At 44.2% G+C, this 17565-nt stretch overlaps 1 protein-coding gene across 1 annotated transcript in view; it reads left to right on the top strand.

Moving 5' to 3' along the window:
* Positions 1–17353, top strand: part of LOC124003468 (mRNA (2'-O-methyladenosine-N(6)-)-methyltransferase-like) — a 53582-nt gene extending 36229 nt beyond the window's left edge. Inside the window, 2 exon segments of the mRNA XM_046311747.1 lie at positions 7346–7521; positions 14714–17353. Of these exon segments, the coding sequence (XP_046167703.1) occupies positions 7346–7521; positions 14714–15065 (528 nt within the window). The 3' untranslated portion in view covers positions 15066–17353.
* The last annotated feature ends 212 nt before the right edge of the window (positions 17354–17565 follow it).

The following is a 17565-nucleotide window of genomic DNA, read 5'->3' as shown; positions in this document are numbered from 1 at the left end:
AGCAAAAGGATAATATAGGAATAAGGTGTCATGTTACACAGGCTCCGACACACTCTGCATGTAGCAGGGGCTACCGTCCATTGTGGATTACAAAGGGAGACACAGCAGTGATCTCCCCAAAGATGCATCACTCACTACCAGACGAACTCGATGCATTTTATGCACGCTTTGACAATAACATTCTGCCGGGTGTGAGGGCTGCCAACAACACAGAAGATTTGGTGATCTTACTCGCGGAGGCCTATGTAAGTAAAGTCTTTAATCAGGTCAAGGCCTAGGGGCCTTTAAATTTTTTTTTTTATTTCACCTATATTTAAACAGGTAGGCTAGTTGAAAACAAGTTCTCATTTACAACTGCGACCTGGCCACGATAAAGCAAAGCAGTGTAACAGACAACAACACAGATTACACATTAAATAAACAGTGGCCTGCTCGCCTCCCTACCACTGAGGACGTACAGTTCCCGCTCAGCCCAGTCAAAACTGTTCGCTGCTCTGGCCCCCCAATGGTGGAACAAACTCCCTCACGACGCCAGGACAGCGGAGTCAATCACCACCTTCCGGAGACACCTGAAACCCCACCTCTTTAAGGAATACCTAGGATAGGATAAGTAATCCTTCTCACCCCCCCCTTTAAGATTTAGATGCACTATTGTAAAGTGACTGTTCCACTGGATGTCATAAGGTGAATGCACCAATTTGTAAGTCGCTCTGGATAAGAGCGTCTGCTAAATGACTTAAATGTAAATGTAACACAATAGAAAAATAAAGTCTATATACAGTGTGTGCAAATGGAGGTAAGGCAATAAATAGGACATAATAGCGAAATAATTACAATTTAGCAAATTAACACATACACTCAATTAGTATTTGGTAGCATTGCCTTTAAATTATTTAACTTAGGTCAAAGGTTTCGGGTAGCCTTCCACAAGCTTCCCACAATAAGTTGGGTGAATTTTGGCCCATTCTTCTTGACAGAGCTGGTGTAACTGAGTCAGATTTGTAGACATCCTTACTCGCACACGTTTTTTCAGTTCTGCCCACAAATTTTCTATGGGATTGAGGTCAGGGCTTTGTGATGGCCACAATATGTCCACATACATTTTCCTGTATCATGATGGCATCTATTTTTTTAAATACACCATTCTCTCCTGCAGCAAAACATCCCCGCAACATGATGCTGCCACCACCATGCTTCACGGTTGGGATGGTGTTCTTCGGCTTGCAAGCCTCCTTTTTTTCTCCAAACATAACGATGGTCATTATGGCCAAACAGTTATATTTTTGTTTAATCAGACCAGAGGACATTTCTCTAAAAAGTACCATCGTTGACCCCATGTGCAGTTGCAACCCGTAGCCTGGCTTTTTTTATGGCGGTTTTGAGAATTGACTTCTTCCTTGCTGAGCGGCCTTTCAGGTTATGTATGTCGTTATAGGACTCGTTTTTACTGTGGATATAGATACTTTTGTACCTGTTTCCCTCAGCATCTTCACAAGGTCCTTTGTTGTTCTGGGATTGATTTGCACTTTTCTCACCAAAGTTTGTTCATCTCTAGGAGACAGAATGCGTCTCCTTCCTGAGTGGTATGACGGCTGCGTGGTCCCTTGTTGTTTATACTTGCGTACTATTGTTTGTACAGATGAACGTGGTACCTTAAGGTGTTTGGAAATTGCTCCCAAGGATGAACCAGACGAAGGGAGGTCTACAGTTTTTTTTTCTTGAGGTCTTGGCTGATTTCTTTTGATTTTCCCATGATGTCAAGCTGTCCTTCAAGTTGGATGGGTTCCGCTGGTTTACAGCAATCTTTAAGTCATACCACAGATTTTCAATTGGATTGAGGTCTGGGCTTTGACTAGGCCATTCCAAGACATTTAAATGTTTCCCCTTAAACCACTCGAGTGTTGTTTTAGCGGTATGCTTAGGGTCATTGTCCTGCTGGAGGGTGAACCTCCACCCCAGTCTCAAATCTCTGGAAGACTGAAACCGGTTTCCCTCAAGAATTACCCTGTATTTATCGCCATCCATCATTCCTTCTATTCTGACCAGTTTCCCAGTCTCTGCCGATGGAAAAACATCCACACAGCATGATGCTGCCACTACCATGCTTCACTGGGGATGGTTTTCTCGGGGTGATGAGCGGTGTTGGCCAAAAAGCTTAATTTTAGTCTCACCTGACCTGAGTACCTTCTTCCATATGTTTGGAGAGTGGCATGTGGGCTTATTGTGACAATATCCAAGGGGCTTTTATATCATTCTAATAATAATAATAATCTCTTTGTTTAAAAAATAACATTTTGGAGAAATCAAATATATTTTTAGTAGTCACATGCGCCGAATAGAGCAGGTGTAGCCCTTACAGTGAAATGCCTACTTCCGAGCCTCTAACCGACGGTGCAGTTTCAAAAAATGGATAAGAATAATAAATACAAGTAACAAGCAATTAAAGAGCAGCAGTAAAAAAATAACAACATATGCAGGGGGGTGCCGGTACAGAGTGTGGAGGCACAGGTTAGTTAAGGTAGTATGTACATGTAGGTAGAGTTTATTAAAGTGACTGTGCGTAGATGACATCTGAGAGTGGTGTGGAGGGGGTGGGGACAGCAATGCGAATTGTCTGGGTAGCCATTAGATTAGATGTTCATGAGTCTTATGGCTTGGGGGTAGATGCTGTTTGGAAGCCTCTTGGACCTAGACCTGGTGCTCCGATACCGCTTGCCGCATGGTATCAGGGAGAGCAGTCTATGACTAGGGTGGCTGGAGTCTTTTGACAATTTGTAGGGCCTTCCTCTGACACCGCCTGGTATAGAGATCCTGGATGGCAGGAAGCTTGGCCCCAGTGATGTACTGGACCATTTGCACTACCCTCTGTAGAGCTTTTGTGGTCGGAGGCCGAGCAGTTGCCATACCAGGCAGTGATACAACCAGTCAGGATGCTCTCGATGGTGCAGCTGTAGAATCTTTTGAGGATCTGAGGACCGATGCCAAATATTGTCTCCTGAGGGGGAATAGGTTTTGTCGTGCCCACTTCATGACTGTCATGGTGTGCTTGCACCATTTTAGTTTGTTGGCGATGTGGACACCAAGTAACTTGAAGCTCTCAACCTGCTTGTTTCTGGGATGATGGTGTTGATGTGAGCCTTTCAAAGCACTTCAGGCTACAGACGTGAGTGTTATGGGTCGGTAGTCATTTAGACAGGTTACCTTAGTGTTCTTGGGCACAGGCACTATGGTGGTCTGCTTTAAACATGTTGGTACTACAGACTCGGACAGGGAGAGGTTGAAAATGTCAGTGAAGACACTTGCTAGTTGGTCAGCGCATGCTCACAGTACATGTCCTGGTAATCTGTCTGGCCCTGTGGCCTTGTGAATGTTGACCTGACTAAAGGTCTTACTCACATCAACTGTGTGGTCACGCTCTCCGCAGTCTTCCGGAACAGCTGGTGCTGTCATGCCTGTTTCAGTGTTATTTGCCTTGACGCGAGCATAGAAGTAGTTTAGCTCGTCCGGTAGGCTCGTGTCACTGGGCAGCTCTTGGCTGTGCTTCCCTCTGTAGTCTGTAATTGTTTGCAGGCCCTGCCACATCCGACGGGCATCAGAGCCGGTGTAGTACGTCTCAGTGTTAGTCCTGTATTGATGCTTTGCCTGTTTGATGGTTCATCGGAGGGCATAGCAGGATTTCTTATAAGCTCTTGGGTTAGAGTCCCGCTCCTTGAAAGTGGCAGCTCTAGCCTTTAGCTCAGTGCGGATGTTGCCTGTAATCCATGGCTTCTAGTTGGGGTATGTACGTACTGTGGGGTCACTGTGGGGATGACATCATCGATGCACTTATTGATGAAGCCAATGACCGATTTGGTGTACTCCTCAATGTCATTGGAGGAATGCCGGAACATATTCCAGTCTGTGCTAGCAAAACAGTCTTGTAGCTTAGCATCTGCTTCATCTGACCACTTTTTTATTGATCTAGTCACTGGTGCTTTTAGATGGAGAGAATCCAAAACCTACAGTCATCTCATGGGTCTCCAAGTCGAGACCGGCACTGTTATAGAACCAGCATCTGTAGCAACACAGCTTGCACTGTGATGCTGTGTCTTGGACCGTTGCACCACTCAGGCGCTGTACAACGTGACCGGTCGGGAGTGGGCTTCAATACTACAGTAAGAGCAGAATAATCCTAACAAAATAAAAAAATGTTTAACTTAGTGTAACAACCGTTTTAGTAAGTAATACTGAAGTCATGCACAATTGTCAGTTTCTATTTAAATGCATTCGTTGTCAGAGACACAGTAGGATCCAAAAGCATAGTCAGTGCTCTAACTCCCCCTTGCGCTGGTCTGGAGCAATGAAGTTGTGACGCAAACCACAAATTACGTCTAAGTCCCGCAGCATAATCACAAATCTTTTAGTGGAGCAACCACTGTACATGCATGATTACATTTGCAGTAACTTTAGATAATGGATGTTTTCCGTCAGTGGAAGATTTGCGCTTTTAGCCTACTGCCATGTGCGCAATGCTGCAATTATAATTTGAAGAAATAGCCTAATAGTTTATCAACATTTTAAGCTAAACGTGCTGATCTGTTGCGTCAGCCACATTGCGTAAAAAAGGTATTTTGATGCAAGTGGTTGTATTCATTTTGGATCTATCGCATCCCACAACTGTCCCAGACTATGTTTGGAATATTTATTTCTCGCACAGAATAGAATAGGTTGACTTTTGTATTATGGGCGATGGTAGATTGACATAGGCAAGTGCTTTGCTGTTCATTAGGCCTACTCATCTTGTTGGCTGACTCGATCCCATGGTGGAGAGCCATGTGAGTGAGAGGTGATTCGGAGCACTCGGGGAGAAGGGCACAACGGCCACTGGTCACTTTTTTTAGGGTGCATTACTGCCACACACAGGATGTCACAGTGAAATTCTATGAATTATCATGTGCTTGTCAAATTGTGAATGAGAGACTGATGTAGTGTGTACAGCCTGCGTAAAAAAACAAAGCATAGCTCATACCTTTTCAAGCAACTTTTTTCAAACATTCAGTCGCATCATGCAGCCTTACGATGTATTAAAAATCCAAACATATAGTCCAACAGTTGCAGAACAACTAAAGTTACATTAATAACTCTAAATTGAGTATATTGTAATAGCTATTTCTTTGTTAACCGCTCAACACAGAATAGCCGTATGTGCACACTCCCTCATTTCCTTTGGAGAAAATATCCTTTCTATTTTATTCAGCTTTGTTCAATTGTATTCTTCATACTATAAAAATAATGCCACGGAATTCTAACCAAATTGTGTCTGCTAAATGAACTAGTGTAGTCCACAGCCACATGGCATTGCCAGATCAGGACCTAACATAAGGACAACTCAGATTATGCTATTCTGTTCTTCTGAAATAGACTACATTTTCTTCATATCATGCTTCTTTAGACTGGTCTAAAATAAATAATGGATTTATTGTGAAGGTGTAGGCTATATTATATGGATGTATTAGACTTTAAAATGTAGATGTTTCAAAGGTCTGCATCAGTGGCTTGTAGGCTGTGTGGAAGCAAGGAGATGCTAAATGTATTTAATTGACGGCCAATTACTCTGAGACCGACGGTTATTTGCTTGACAATCACCGGTTTTGTGACTGGCGCAGACGATACAACCTACAGAGAGGTGGTCAGTGACCTGGCAGTGTGGAGCCGGAACAACAACCTCTCCCTCAACATCAGTAAGACCAAGGAGCTGATCGTGGACTACTGGAAAGGGGGGGAGAGCACGCTTCTACCACATCGACGGGACTGCAGTGGAGCAGGTCGAGAGCTTTAAGTTCCTCTGTCCTAATCGCTAAGAGCTTAAAATGGCCCACTCGCACAGTCAACTCCCTCAGGAGGTTGAAAAGGTTTGCCATGGGCCCTCAAAGTTCTACAGCTGTACCATCTTGACTAGCTGCATCACTGCTTGGTATGGCAATAGCACTGCCCTCGATCGCATCACTGTGGCTGAGCTCCCTGCCATCAAGGAAAGCCCAGAAAATCGTTAGACTCCAACCACCCAAGCCATAGACTGTTCTCTCTGCTTCCACACAGCAAGCGGTACCCGTCCATCAAGTCTGACAACAGGCTCCTGAACGGCTTTTTTTTATCCCCATGCCATAACATTGCTAAATAGCTAACAGAATGTATACATTGGCTATCTGAGTTGACCTTTTGTGTTTTAGTCTTATTTTTGCACTGTCTCCATGCACACGACACACACTAATACTCCAACACACATACAAACACTCACTCCATAATGTGTTCACACACATAATATGCAGATACAATTATACTGACTCTGCACACACCCACTGACATGCAATCATCATATACACTGCAACTACTGTTTATTTTATAAATATAAACGCAACATGTAAAGTGTTGGTTTCGTAAGCTGACATTAAAGATCTCAGAAATGTTCCACATGCACAAAAATATTATTCCTCTCCAATTTTTGGAACAAATTTGTTTACATCGCTGTTAGGGAGCATTCCCCTGACAGGTGTGGCATATCAAGAAGCTGATTAAACAGCACGCTCATTACACAGGTGCACCTTGTGCTGGGGACAATAAAAGGCCACTCTAAAATGTGCAGTTTTGTCACACAACACAATGCCACAGATGACTCAAGTTTTGACAGAGCGTGGAGTTTGCATGCTGACTGCAGGAAGGTCCACCAGAGCTGTTGCCAGAATTTTATGTAAATTTCTCTACCATATGCTGCCTCCAACATCGTTTAAAAGAATTTGGCAGTATTTCCAACCGGCCTCATAACCACAGACCACATTTAACCATGCCAGCCCAGGACCTCCACATCTGGCTTCTTCACCTGCGGGATCATCTGAGACCAGCCACCTGGACAGCTGATGAAACTGTGGGTTTGAAACTTAACAATTTTTGCGCAAACTCTCAAGAAACCGTCTCAGGGAAGCTCTTCTGCATGCTCATTGTCCTCACAAGGGTCTTGACCTGACTTGATCTTGTTCTTTATTTTTAGCTCGTGTATTTTTTGTTCCACCTTGTTATAATGTAGTATTACATTGTTATTGAATGCTGCATTGTTGAAGTTAGCGCTTGTAAGAAAGTTATTTCACTGTGCTTGTGCATGTGACATTAGAACTTGAAACGCATTTAAACTGAACATTCACCGCTCAAAGTTTTCCAATATGTGTGTACTTCAAAAGTGTTGAGTCCATGAACCACGCCATCTGTTTAGATCCCACTATGTATAAGGAGAAAATCTGCAGGACGTTCATTTTCCAGTTTCCTTTTAAATACCAGGGACAGATTTTATTGAATAATGTACTGTGTCCTGTAGGAACTACTGGAGAAGTCCAGTGAGCCCCTGTCCTTCATCATCTTTGTCCCGGAGTGGCGAGATCCGCTGACCCCGGCCCTCAACCGCATGGAGACCAGCGCCTTCCTCCGCCATCATATGTCGGTGCCCGCCTTTGAGCACGAGTACCGCAGCGGCTCGCAGCACATCTGCAAGAAGTGAGTGTCCAACACCGTAGAGTCACTTCCATTGTTCTGACTAGGGTTGTCAAGATACCAGTATTGTGCTACTTAGAAGTATCATGGCAAGGAAACAAAATATGAAGCAGACTTAATTTCTTGATGAAAACTGTCCTTATGCTGGAAACAAAGTCTTGTGTTGTCACGTTTGTTTATTTTCCAACCTATAGCACACAACATTTGACAGAACCAAAGGGTGTTGTCTATTTCATGGCTTCTTTTTATGCCATGGAAAATCAAGTATGGTTGTATTGTGATACATAAGCTGAAGAACATGCGTACATCCAGGTACTTTTTGCAGGTGCTGGAATTGTAGCTCAGTTGGTAGAGCATGGCGCTTGTAACGCCAGGGTAGTGGGTTCGATCCCCGGGACCACCCATACGTAGAATGTATGCACACATGACTGTAAGTCGCTTTGGATAAAAGCGTCTGCTAAATGGCATATATTATTATATTACTATTATTTATTATTATTATTATTATTATATTATATATTATTATACAAATAAAAATGAAAACGCTGCACACTGCTGGTCATGTGGCCAGGTGATTTTATTATAACATTTCGACCTTCAGGTCTTCATCAGGCATCCATATCCCAGTCGGGGGGAAGGTCCTAATATACAGTAGAAGTCGGAAGTTTACATACGCTTAGGTTAGAGTCATTAAAACTCGTTTTTCAACCACTCCACAAATGTCTTGTTAACAAACTATAGTTTTGGCAAGTCAGTTAGGACATCTACTTTGTGCATGACACAAGTAATTTTCCCAACAATTGTTTAGACAGATTATTTCACTTATAATTCACTGTATCACAATTCCAGTGGGTCAGAAATTGACATGCACTAAGTGCCTTTAAACAGCTTGGAAAATTCCAGAAAATTATGTAATGGCTTTAGAAGCTTCTGATAGGCTAATTTACATCATTTGACTCAGTTGGGGGTGTACCTGTGGATGTATTTCAAGGCCTAACTTCAAACTCAGTGCCTCTTTGCTTGACATCATGGGAAAATCCAAATAAATCAGCTAAGAACTTTGTAGACCTCCACAAGTCTGGTTCATCCTTGGGAGCAAATTCCAAATGCCTGAAGGTACCACGTTCATCTGTACAAACAATAGTATGCAAGTATAAACACCATGGGACCACGCAGCCGTCATACTGCTCAGGAACGAGACGTGTTCTGTCTCCTAGAGATGAACGTACTTTGGTGTGAAAAGTGAAAATCAATCCCAGAACAAGAGCAAAGGACCTTGTGAAGATGCTGGAGGAAACCGGTACAAAAGTATCTATATCCACAGTAAGACGAGTCCTATATCGACATAACCTGAAAGGTCACTCAGCAAGGAAGAAGCCACTGGTCCAAAACCGCCATTAAAAAAGCCAGACTATAGTTTTCAACTGCACATTTGGAGAAATGTCCTCTGGTCTGATGAATCAAAAAATAGAACTGTTTGGCCATAATGACCATCGTTATGTTTGGTTGAAAAGGGGGATGCTTGCAAACTGAAGAACAACATCCCAACCGTGATGCATGGGGGTGAAAGCATCATGGTGTGGGGTTGCTTTGCTGCAGGAGGGACTGGTACACTTCACAAAATAGATGACATGAGGAAGGAAAATTGTGGATATATTGAAGCAACATCTCAAGACATCGGTCAGGAAGTTAAAGCTTGGTCGCAAATGTGTCTTCCAAATGGACAATGACCCCAAGCATACTTCCACAGTTGTGGACAAAATGGCTTTAGGACAACAAAGTCAAGGTATTGGAGTGGCCATCACAAAGCCCTGACCTCAATCCTATAGAAAAATTGTGGGCGGAACTGAAAAAGCGTGTGTGAGCAAGGAGGCCAACAAACCTGACTCAGTTACACCAGCTCCATCAGAAGGAATGAGACAAAATTCACACAACTTATTGTGGGAAGCTTGTGGAAGGCTAACCAAAATGTTTGCCCAAGTTAAACAATTTAAAGGCAATGCTACCAAATACTAATTGAGTGTATGTAAACTTCTGATCCACTGGGAATGTGATGAAAGAAATACAAGCAGAAAGAAATTATTTTCGTTACTATTGACATTTCACATTCTTAAAATGAAGTGGTGATCCTAACTGACCTGAGACTGACCTGAATTATAACTAGGATTAAATGTCAGGAATTGTGAAAAACTGAGTTTAAATATATTTGGCGAAGGTCAAATCAAATGTATTTATATAGCCCTTCGTACATCAGCTGATATCTCAAAATGCTGTACAGAAACCCAGCCTAAAACCCCAATCAGCAAGCAATGCAGGTGTAGAAGCACGGTGGCTAGGAAAAACTTCCTAGGAAGAAACCTAGAGAGGAACCAGGCTATGTGGGGTGGCCAGTCCTCTTCTGGCTGTGCTGGGTGGAGATTATAACAGAACATGGCCAAGATGTTCAAATGTTCATAAATGACCAGCATGGTCAAATAATAATAATCACATGCAGAACAGTTGAAACTGGAGAAGCAGCACGGCCAGGTGGACTGGGGACAGCAAGGAGTCATCATGCCAGGTAGTCCTGAGGCATGGTCCTAGGGCTCAGGTCCTCCGAGAGCGAGAAAGAGAGAATTAGAGAGAGCATACTTAAATTAACACACGACACCGGATAGAACAGGAGAAATACTCCAGATATAACAAACTGACCCTATCCCCCCGACACAAACTACTGTAGCATAAATACTGGAGGCTGAGACAGGAGGGGTCAGGAGACACTGTGGCCCCATCCGATGACACCCCCGGACAGGGCCAAACAGGAAGGATATAACCCCACCCACTTTGCCAAAGCACAGCCCCCACACCACTAGAGGCATATCTTCAACCACCAACTTACCATACTGAGACCAGGCCGAGTATAGCCCACAAAGATCTCCGCCACAGCACAACCCAGACAGGAAGATCACATCAGTGACTCAACCCACTCAAATGACGCACCCCTCCTAGGGATGGTATGAAAGAGCCCTAGTAAGTCAGTGACTCAGCCCCTGTAACAGGGTTAGAGGCAGAGAATTCCAGTGGAAAGAGGGGAACCGGCCAGGCAGAGAGAGCAAGGGCGGTTCGTTGCTCCAGAGCCTTTCCGTTCACCTTCACACTCCTGGGCCAGACTACACTCAATCATATGACCCACTGAAGAGATGAGTCTTCAGTAAAGACTTAAAGGTTGAGACAGAGTTTGCGTCTCTCACATGGGTAGGCAGACCGTTCCATAACAATTGAGCTCTATAGGAGAAAGCCCTGCCTCCAGCTGTTTGCTTAGAAATTCTAGGGACAATTAGGAGGCCTGCGTCTTGTGACTAGCGTACGTGTAGGTATGTACGGCAGGACCAAATCAGAGAGATAGGTAGGAGCAAGCCCATGTAATGCTTTGTAGGTTAGCAGTAAAACCTTGAAATCAGCACTTGCCTTGACAGGAAGCCAGTGTAGAGAGGCTAGCACTGGAGTAATATGATCAGATTTTTTGGTTCTAGTCAGGATTCTAGCAGCCGTATTTAGCACTAACTGAAGTTTATTTTGTGCTTTATCCGGGTATCCGGAAAGTAGAGCATTGCAGTAGTCTAACCTAGAAGTGACAAAATCATTGATTAATTTTTATGCATCATTTTTGGACAGAAAGTTTCTGATTTTTGCAATGTTACGTACATTTACATTTACATTTAAGTCATTTAGCAGACGCTCTTATCCAGAGCGACTTACAAATTGGTGCATTCACCTTATGACATCCAGTGGAACAACCACTTTACAATAGTGCATCTAAATATTTTAAGGGGGGAGGGGGTGAGAAGGATTACTTTATCCTATCCTAGGTATTCCTTAAAGAGGTGGGGTTTCAGGTGTCTCCGGAAGGTGGTGATTGACTCCGCTGTCCTGGCGTCGTGAGGGAGTTTGTTCCACCATTGGGGAGCCAGAGCAGCGAACAGTTTTGACTGAGCTGAGCGGGAACTGTACTTCCTCAGTGGTAGGGAGGCGAGCAGGCCAGAGGTGGATGAACGCAGTGCCCTTATTTGGGTGTAGGGCCTGATCAGAGCCTGGAGGTACTGAGGTGCCGTTCCCCTCACAGCTCCGTAGGCAAGCACCATGGTCTTGTAGCGGATGCGAGCTTCAACTGGAAGCCAGTGGAGAGAGCGGAGGAGCGGGGTGACGTGAGAGAACTTGGGAAGGTTGAACACTAGACGGGCTGCGGCGTTCTGGATGAGTTGTAGGGGTTTAATGGCACAGGCAGGGAGCCCAGCCAACAACGAGTTGCAGTAATCCAGACGGGAGATGACAAGTGCCTGGATTAGGACCTGCGCCGCTTCCTGTGTGAGGCAGGGTCGTACTCTGCGGATGTTGTAGAGCATGAACCTACAGGAACGGGCCACCGCCTTGATGTTAGTTGAGAACGACAGTTTGTTGTCCAGGATCACGCCAAGGTTCTTAGCGCTCTGGGAGGAGGACACAATGGAGTTGTCAACCGTGATGGCGAGATCATGGAACGGGCAGTCCTTCCCCGGGAGGAAGAGCAGCTCCGTCTTGCCGAAGTTCAGCTTGAGGTGGTGATCCGTCATCCACACTGATATGTCTGCCAGACATGCAGAGATGCGATTCGCCACCTGGTCATCAGAAGGGGGAAAGGAGAAGATTAATTGTGTGTCGTCTGCATAGCAATGATAGGAGAGACCATGTGAGGTTATGACAGAGCCAAGTGACTTGGTGTATAGCGAGAATAGGAGAGGGCCTAGAACAGAGCCCTGGGGGACACCAGTGGTGAGAGCGCGTAGATGGAAAAAAGCTGTCCTTGAAACAGTCTTGATATGTTCTTCAAAAGAGAGATCAGGGTCCAGAGTAACGCCGAGGTCCTTCACAGTTTTATATGACACGACTGTACAACCATTAATATTAATTGTCAGATTCAATAGAATATCTCTTTGTTTCTTGGGACCTAGATCAGCATCTCTGTTTTGTCCGAGTTTAAAAGTAGAACGTTTGCAGCCATCCACTTCCTTATGTCTGAAACACATGCTTCTAGCGAGGGCAATTTTGGGGCTTCACCATGTTTCATTGAAATGTACAGCTGTGTGTCATCCGCATAGCAGTGAAAGTTAACATTATGTTTTCGAATGACATCCCCAAGAGGTAAAATATATAGTGAAAACAATAGTGGTCCTAAAACGGAAACTTGAGGAACACCGAAATTTACAGTTGATTTGTCAGAGGACAAACCATTCACAGAGACAAACTGATATCTTTCCGACAGATAAGATCTAAACCAGGCCAGAACTTGTCCGTGTAGACCAATATGGGTTTCCAATCTCTCCAAAAGAATGTGGTGTATGTAACCTTCCGACTTCAACTGTGTGTGTGTGTGTGTGTGTGTGTGTGTGTGTGTGTGTGTGTGTGTGTGTGTGTGTGTGTGTGTGTGTGTGTGTGTGTGTGTGTGTGTGTGTGTGTGTGTGTGTGTGTGTGTGTGTGTGTGTGTGTGTGTGTGTGTGTGTATACACTGCTCAAAAAAATTAAGGGAACACTTAAACAACACAATGTAACTCCAAGTCAACCACACTTCTGTGAAATCAAACTGTGCACTTAGGAAGCAACACTGATTGACAATAAATTTCACATGCTGTTGTGCAAATGGAATAGACAACAGGTGGAAATTATAGGCAATTAGCAAGACACCCCCAATAAAGGAGTGGTTCTGCAGGTGGTGACCACAAACCACTTCTCAGTTCCTATGTTTCCTGGCTGATGTTTTGGTCACTTTTGAATGCTGGAGGTGCTTTCACTCTAGTGGAGACGGAGTCTACAACCCACACAAGTGGCTCAGGTAGTGCAGCTCATCCAGGATGGCACATCAATGCGAGCTCTGGCAAGAAGGTTTGCTGTGTCTGTCAGCGTAGTGTCCAGAGCATGGAGGCGCTACCAGGAGACAGGCCAGTACATCAGGAGACATGGAGGAGGCCGTAGGATGGCAACAACCCAGCAGCAGGACCACTACCTCCGCCTTTGTGCAAGGAGGAGCAGGAAGAGCATTGCCAGAGCCCTGCAAAATTACCTCCAGCAAGCCACAAATGTGCATGTGTCTGCTCAATCAATCAGAAACAGACTCCATGAGGGTGGTATGAGGGCCCGACGTCAACAGGTGGGGGTTGTGCTTACAGCCCAACACCGTGCAGGACGTTTGGCATTTTCCAGAGAACACCAAGATGGGCAAATTCGCCACTGGTGACCTGTGCTCTTCACAGATGAAAGCAGGTTCACACTGAGCACATGTGACAGTCTGGAGATGCCGAGGAGAACGCTCTGCTGCCTGCAACATCCTCCAGCATGACCGGTTTGGCGGTGGGTCAGTCATGGTGTGGGGTGGCATTTCTTTGGGGGGCCTCCATGTGCTCGCCAGAGGTAGCCTGACTGCCATTAGGTACCGAGATGAGATCCTCAGACCCCTTGTGAGACCATATGCTTGTGCGGTTGGCCCTGGGTTCCTCCTAATGCAAGACAATGCTAGACCTCATGTGGCTGGAGTGTGTCAGCAGTTCCTGCAAGAGGAAGGCATTGATGATATGGACTGGCCCGCCCGTTCCCCAGACCTGAATCCAATTGAGCACATCTGGGACATCATGTCTCGCGCCATCCACCAACGCCACGTTGCACCACAAACTGTCCAGGAGTTGGCGGATGCTTTAATCCAGGTCTGGGAGGAGATCCCTCAGGAGACCATCCGCCACCTCATCAGGAGCATGCCCAGGCGTGGAGGGAGGTCATACAGGCACGTGGAGGCCAAACACACTACTGAGCATAATTTTGACTTGTTTTAAGGACATTACATCAAAGTTGGATCAGCCTGTAGTGTAGTTTTTTTGTCTCACCTGTCCGTATATTGCTGCAGTGCTCACTGATCCGGGTCTTAAGGCTTCGACGGGTTTTCCCTATGTAACACAGGCCGCGGGGACATTTCAACATGTAAAGAACATTGGTGGACATGCAGGTAATCAGGCCTTTGATCTTAAATCGTTGTCCTGTGCTGGGTAAATGAGTCACATTTTATACTTGGCACTGCCCCAGTACCCTTTCGAAAAGGACTCCAGGATGCACCCTGAATAGGACACTAGCATAGTTGCAGTCTAATTCCACTGTATGAAGGGAGTTTAAATGTCTTTCTCACTTCCTCTCTCAGGGAGGAGATGTACTACAAGGCAGTTCACGGCACGGTGATCATCTTCCTGCAAAATGACGCCGGCTTCACTAAGTGGGAGCCCACGCCGGAGCGTATCCAGGAGCTGCTAGCAGCCTATCAGGTCTCCCAGCGAACATTCGGCTCCCCAGTTCCCTCCTCCACCTCCTCTGCGCCCACTATGCCCTCCCCAGCCAGTGCGGGGTTGTCGGGCAACACAGACTCTACTGCCGCCAAGACGGCACCTGAGCGATCGGCCAGTTTGGACACATCACCCGCTAGCCAGGAAAACAGCAGTAGTTCTTGTAGTCCTCTGGAAAATACTACACCACCTTCCGAGGCAGCCAGCCTTTAAAAGCAAGGGAGGGGACATGGGTGAGAGTAAGGTGCGTTTTGGGGATGGGGACCCTACAACTGGTGCTGAGAGAGTGTGGGGTGAGGATTTGGCCCTGGACTACTCAGGGGCTTGGGTAGCCTACGAAGGAGGGCCTCTCCCCTAAAATAGGTTTACTTTCTCTGGCTCGACTATTTAATATTAGTTCTACTAGGTTTTTATGATTCTGGTCGTTATTTACTATAGTATCTCTCGTTGCTTTTTATCAATGTAGCTGGTGGTAGCGGTTTACTAGGATTTATTTTTCCATCATTGTTGCTGTCATTGTCAGTAATTATTGGGTAATTCTATACCTTGTTCATTGGCCTTTTGCCGCAGTGTGCGTACAAAATGGGACCCTGAGAATAGGGTACCATTTGGGACATACATTGTGATCTGCTCCCGGACAGCAGGATTTCGTTGTCGGTTTTGACGTGTGGATTTGAAAAGTGGGTCCTTGGAAAATATTTGTTTTGTTTGTCCAAAATCCTTTCTATCCTTTAATAGGTACAGAAGGGAGATGTGTCATTGGGTGATAAGGCAGCTATGTTTCTAACCCCCTTAAGCCTACAAATAATTTAGAGGCAATCATTATACATAGGACAGCCATCAGTAAGTTAGAGCAGGGTTTCCCAAGATAGGTTTTTGCCCTAGCAGTACACAGTGATTCAAATAACCAAAGCATGATGAGGAGTTGGATGTTTTAAATCAGCTGTGTAGTGCTAGGGGGAAAACTAAAATGGGCACCCAGGGGGGCCCCAGGATCGAGTTTGGGAAACCCTCAGGGTACTGAACGAGAGAGATTGAGGGCTTTGAAGACATTGCATTTCTTTGTGGACAATTTTTATGCAGGTCACACATACCACAGAGTAGTAGTTGCATATCGGCCAATACACCATTTCCATATCTGCAGTTAGAGGAATTTTGTAAAAAGTAAATAAATACAAAAATCAATAAATGCAAATACAGGCCATTAATACATCTTACAATGGCAAAATGTTATAAACCATTGGTAAGCGTTGGCTCGAGCAACAGCTGAATTACTATGCCTTTCCCCCTGCGCTGTGTTTGTTGACCTGGCTTGTTGAGCAAAATACAGTACGTGCCTTTGCTTATAAACCTATCCACGTCTCTAAAATATGGTAAAGTACTAAATGTAATAATACCTGATGTAAATTATACCCTCGTTAAACATATTCTGTGATTGTGTTCAACCTGGTTGCTTTATTTTCACATTGTAGTGTGTGGTATGGCATGGAAACATAAAATAGTTATGTTGTTTTTAACCCCTCCGATCTCAATTTTTACATGTTTACACCAGTATGACATTAGAACGCATCACTGGGCAGCACAATGAATGTACATTTTTAAATGACAAAATGGAAGGTCTCAGATGCGTGCCACATGGCACTATCTTCCCTATGTAGTGCACTACTTTTGACTAGGGCTTATAGGGCTCTGGTCAAAAGTAGTGCACTATATAGGGAATACGGTGCCATTAGGGATGCATCCAAAGCGATGCCATTAGGGATGCAGCCAAAGCGACTCACCTCGGCCTCAGTCATCTAGCCGAGAGAATAAATGGAGAAATAAACGAGAAGATACAAATGTTTATTATACAATTCGTCATTATATGACTAATTGTCTCTGTCCTTGTAAACTATGATCCTCACGCACTACTATGCCATCTCAGCATATATTCTTATCTATAGCCTGAATGCTTGTACAATGGGTTTAGGCATAAGTTTCTTACTAGAAATCTTCAATTGCCTTTGCCCCATTTGTATATACTTAGGATTTTGGTTTTTATAGAGAATTAATTAGGCATGGGGCTGGAGGTTAAGGCAAGGTTCTGTTTATGCTGTTGCAAATGTATGATGGTTGTCTTGCTCTTTGAACATAATACTTACTACAGTAAGTCTGGCATCGTGCCCAAGAACCTGGACATAAACTAGCCATTCGTTCTTTGTCATTTGAGCATGAAGCACCAGTCACATACCCTCATCCTAGTATGTTTCTGTCACCAGCAAAACAAAGTGTAGATATTGTAGAGAAAATTGGTATGAAGTATGTTATTTTTCTCTGCTACACAATTGTATTGAACTCTGATAGCAAAAATAATAATTGTGCTGTCTGTTTATCCCTATTTTTTTTATTTGAGTTAATTTAACATAATTTAAGAAATCTGTTTGTATTATACAGTTTATTACATATACATTGTTTTAAACTAAACCAAAGTGTTATTAAAATAAATATATATATTGTATGTAAAAGTAGACGTGTCTATGATTGCGTTATTAATGCTTAAGGTGTAACCAGCAAAATTACTAGAGTTTTATGTGTATAATTCTCTTTTTTTGTTCTGGTAAGAGCATATTTTATGTTTGGAATTGATTTTGCATGACATTTCTCACACCTTAAATCATAAGAAATATATTTGTATTCTTTAATCCGTTCATAGACTTTTTTACATAAAGGATGA

Source organism: Oncorhynchus gorbuscha, linkage group LG18 (assembly GCF_021184085.1).
Source record: "Oncorhynchus gorbuscha isolate QuinsamMale2020 ecotype Even-year linkage group LG18, OgorEven_v1.0, whole genome shotgun sequence".
NCBI classification, from domain to species: Eukaryota; Metazoa; Chordata; class Actinopteri; order Salmoniformes; family Salmonidae; genus Oncorhynchus; species Oncorhynchus gorbuscha.
This window is presented reverse-complemented; position numbering and strand designations above follow the sequence as displayed.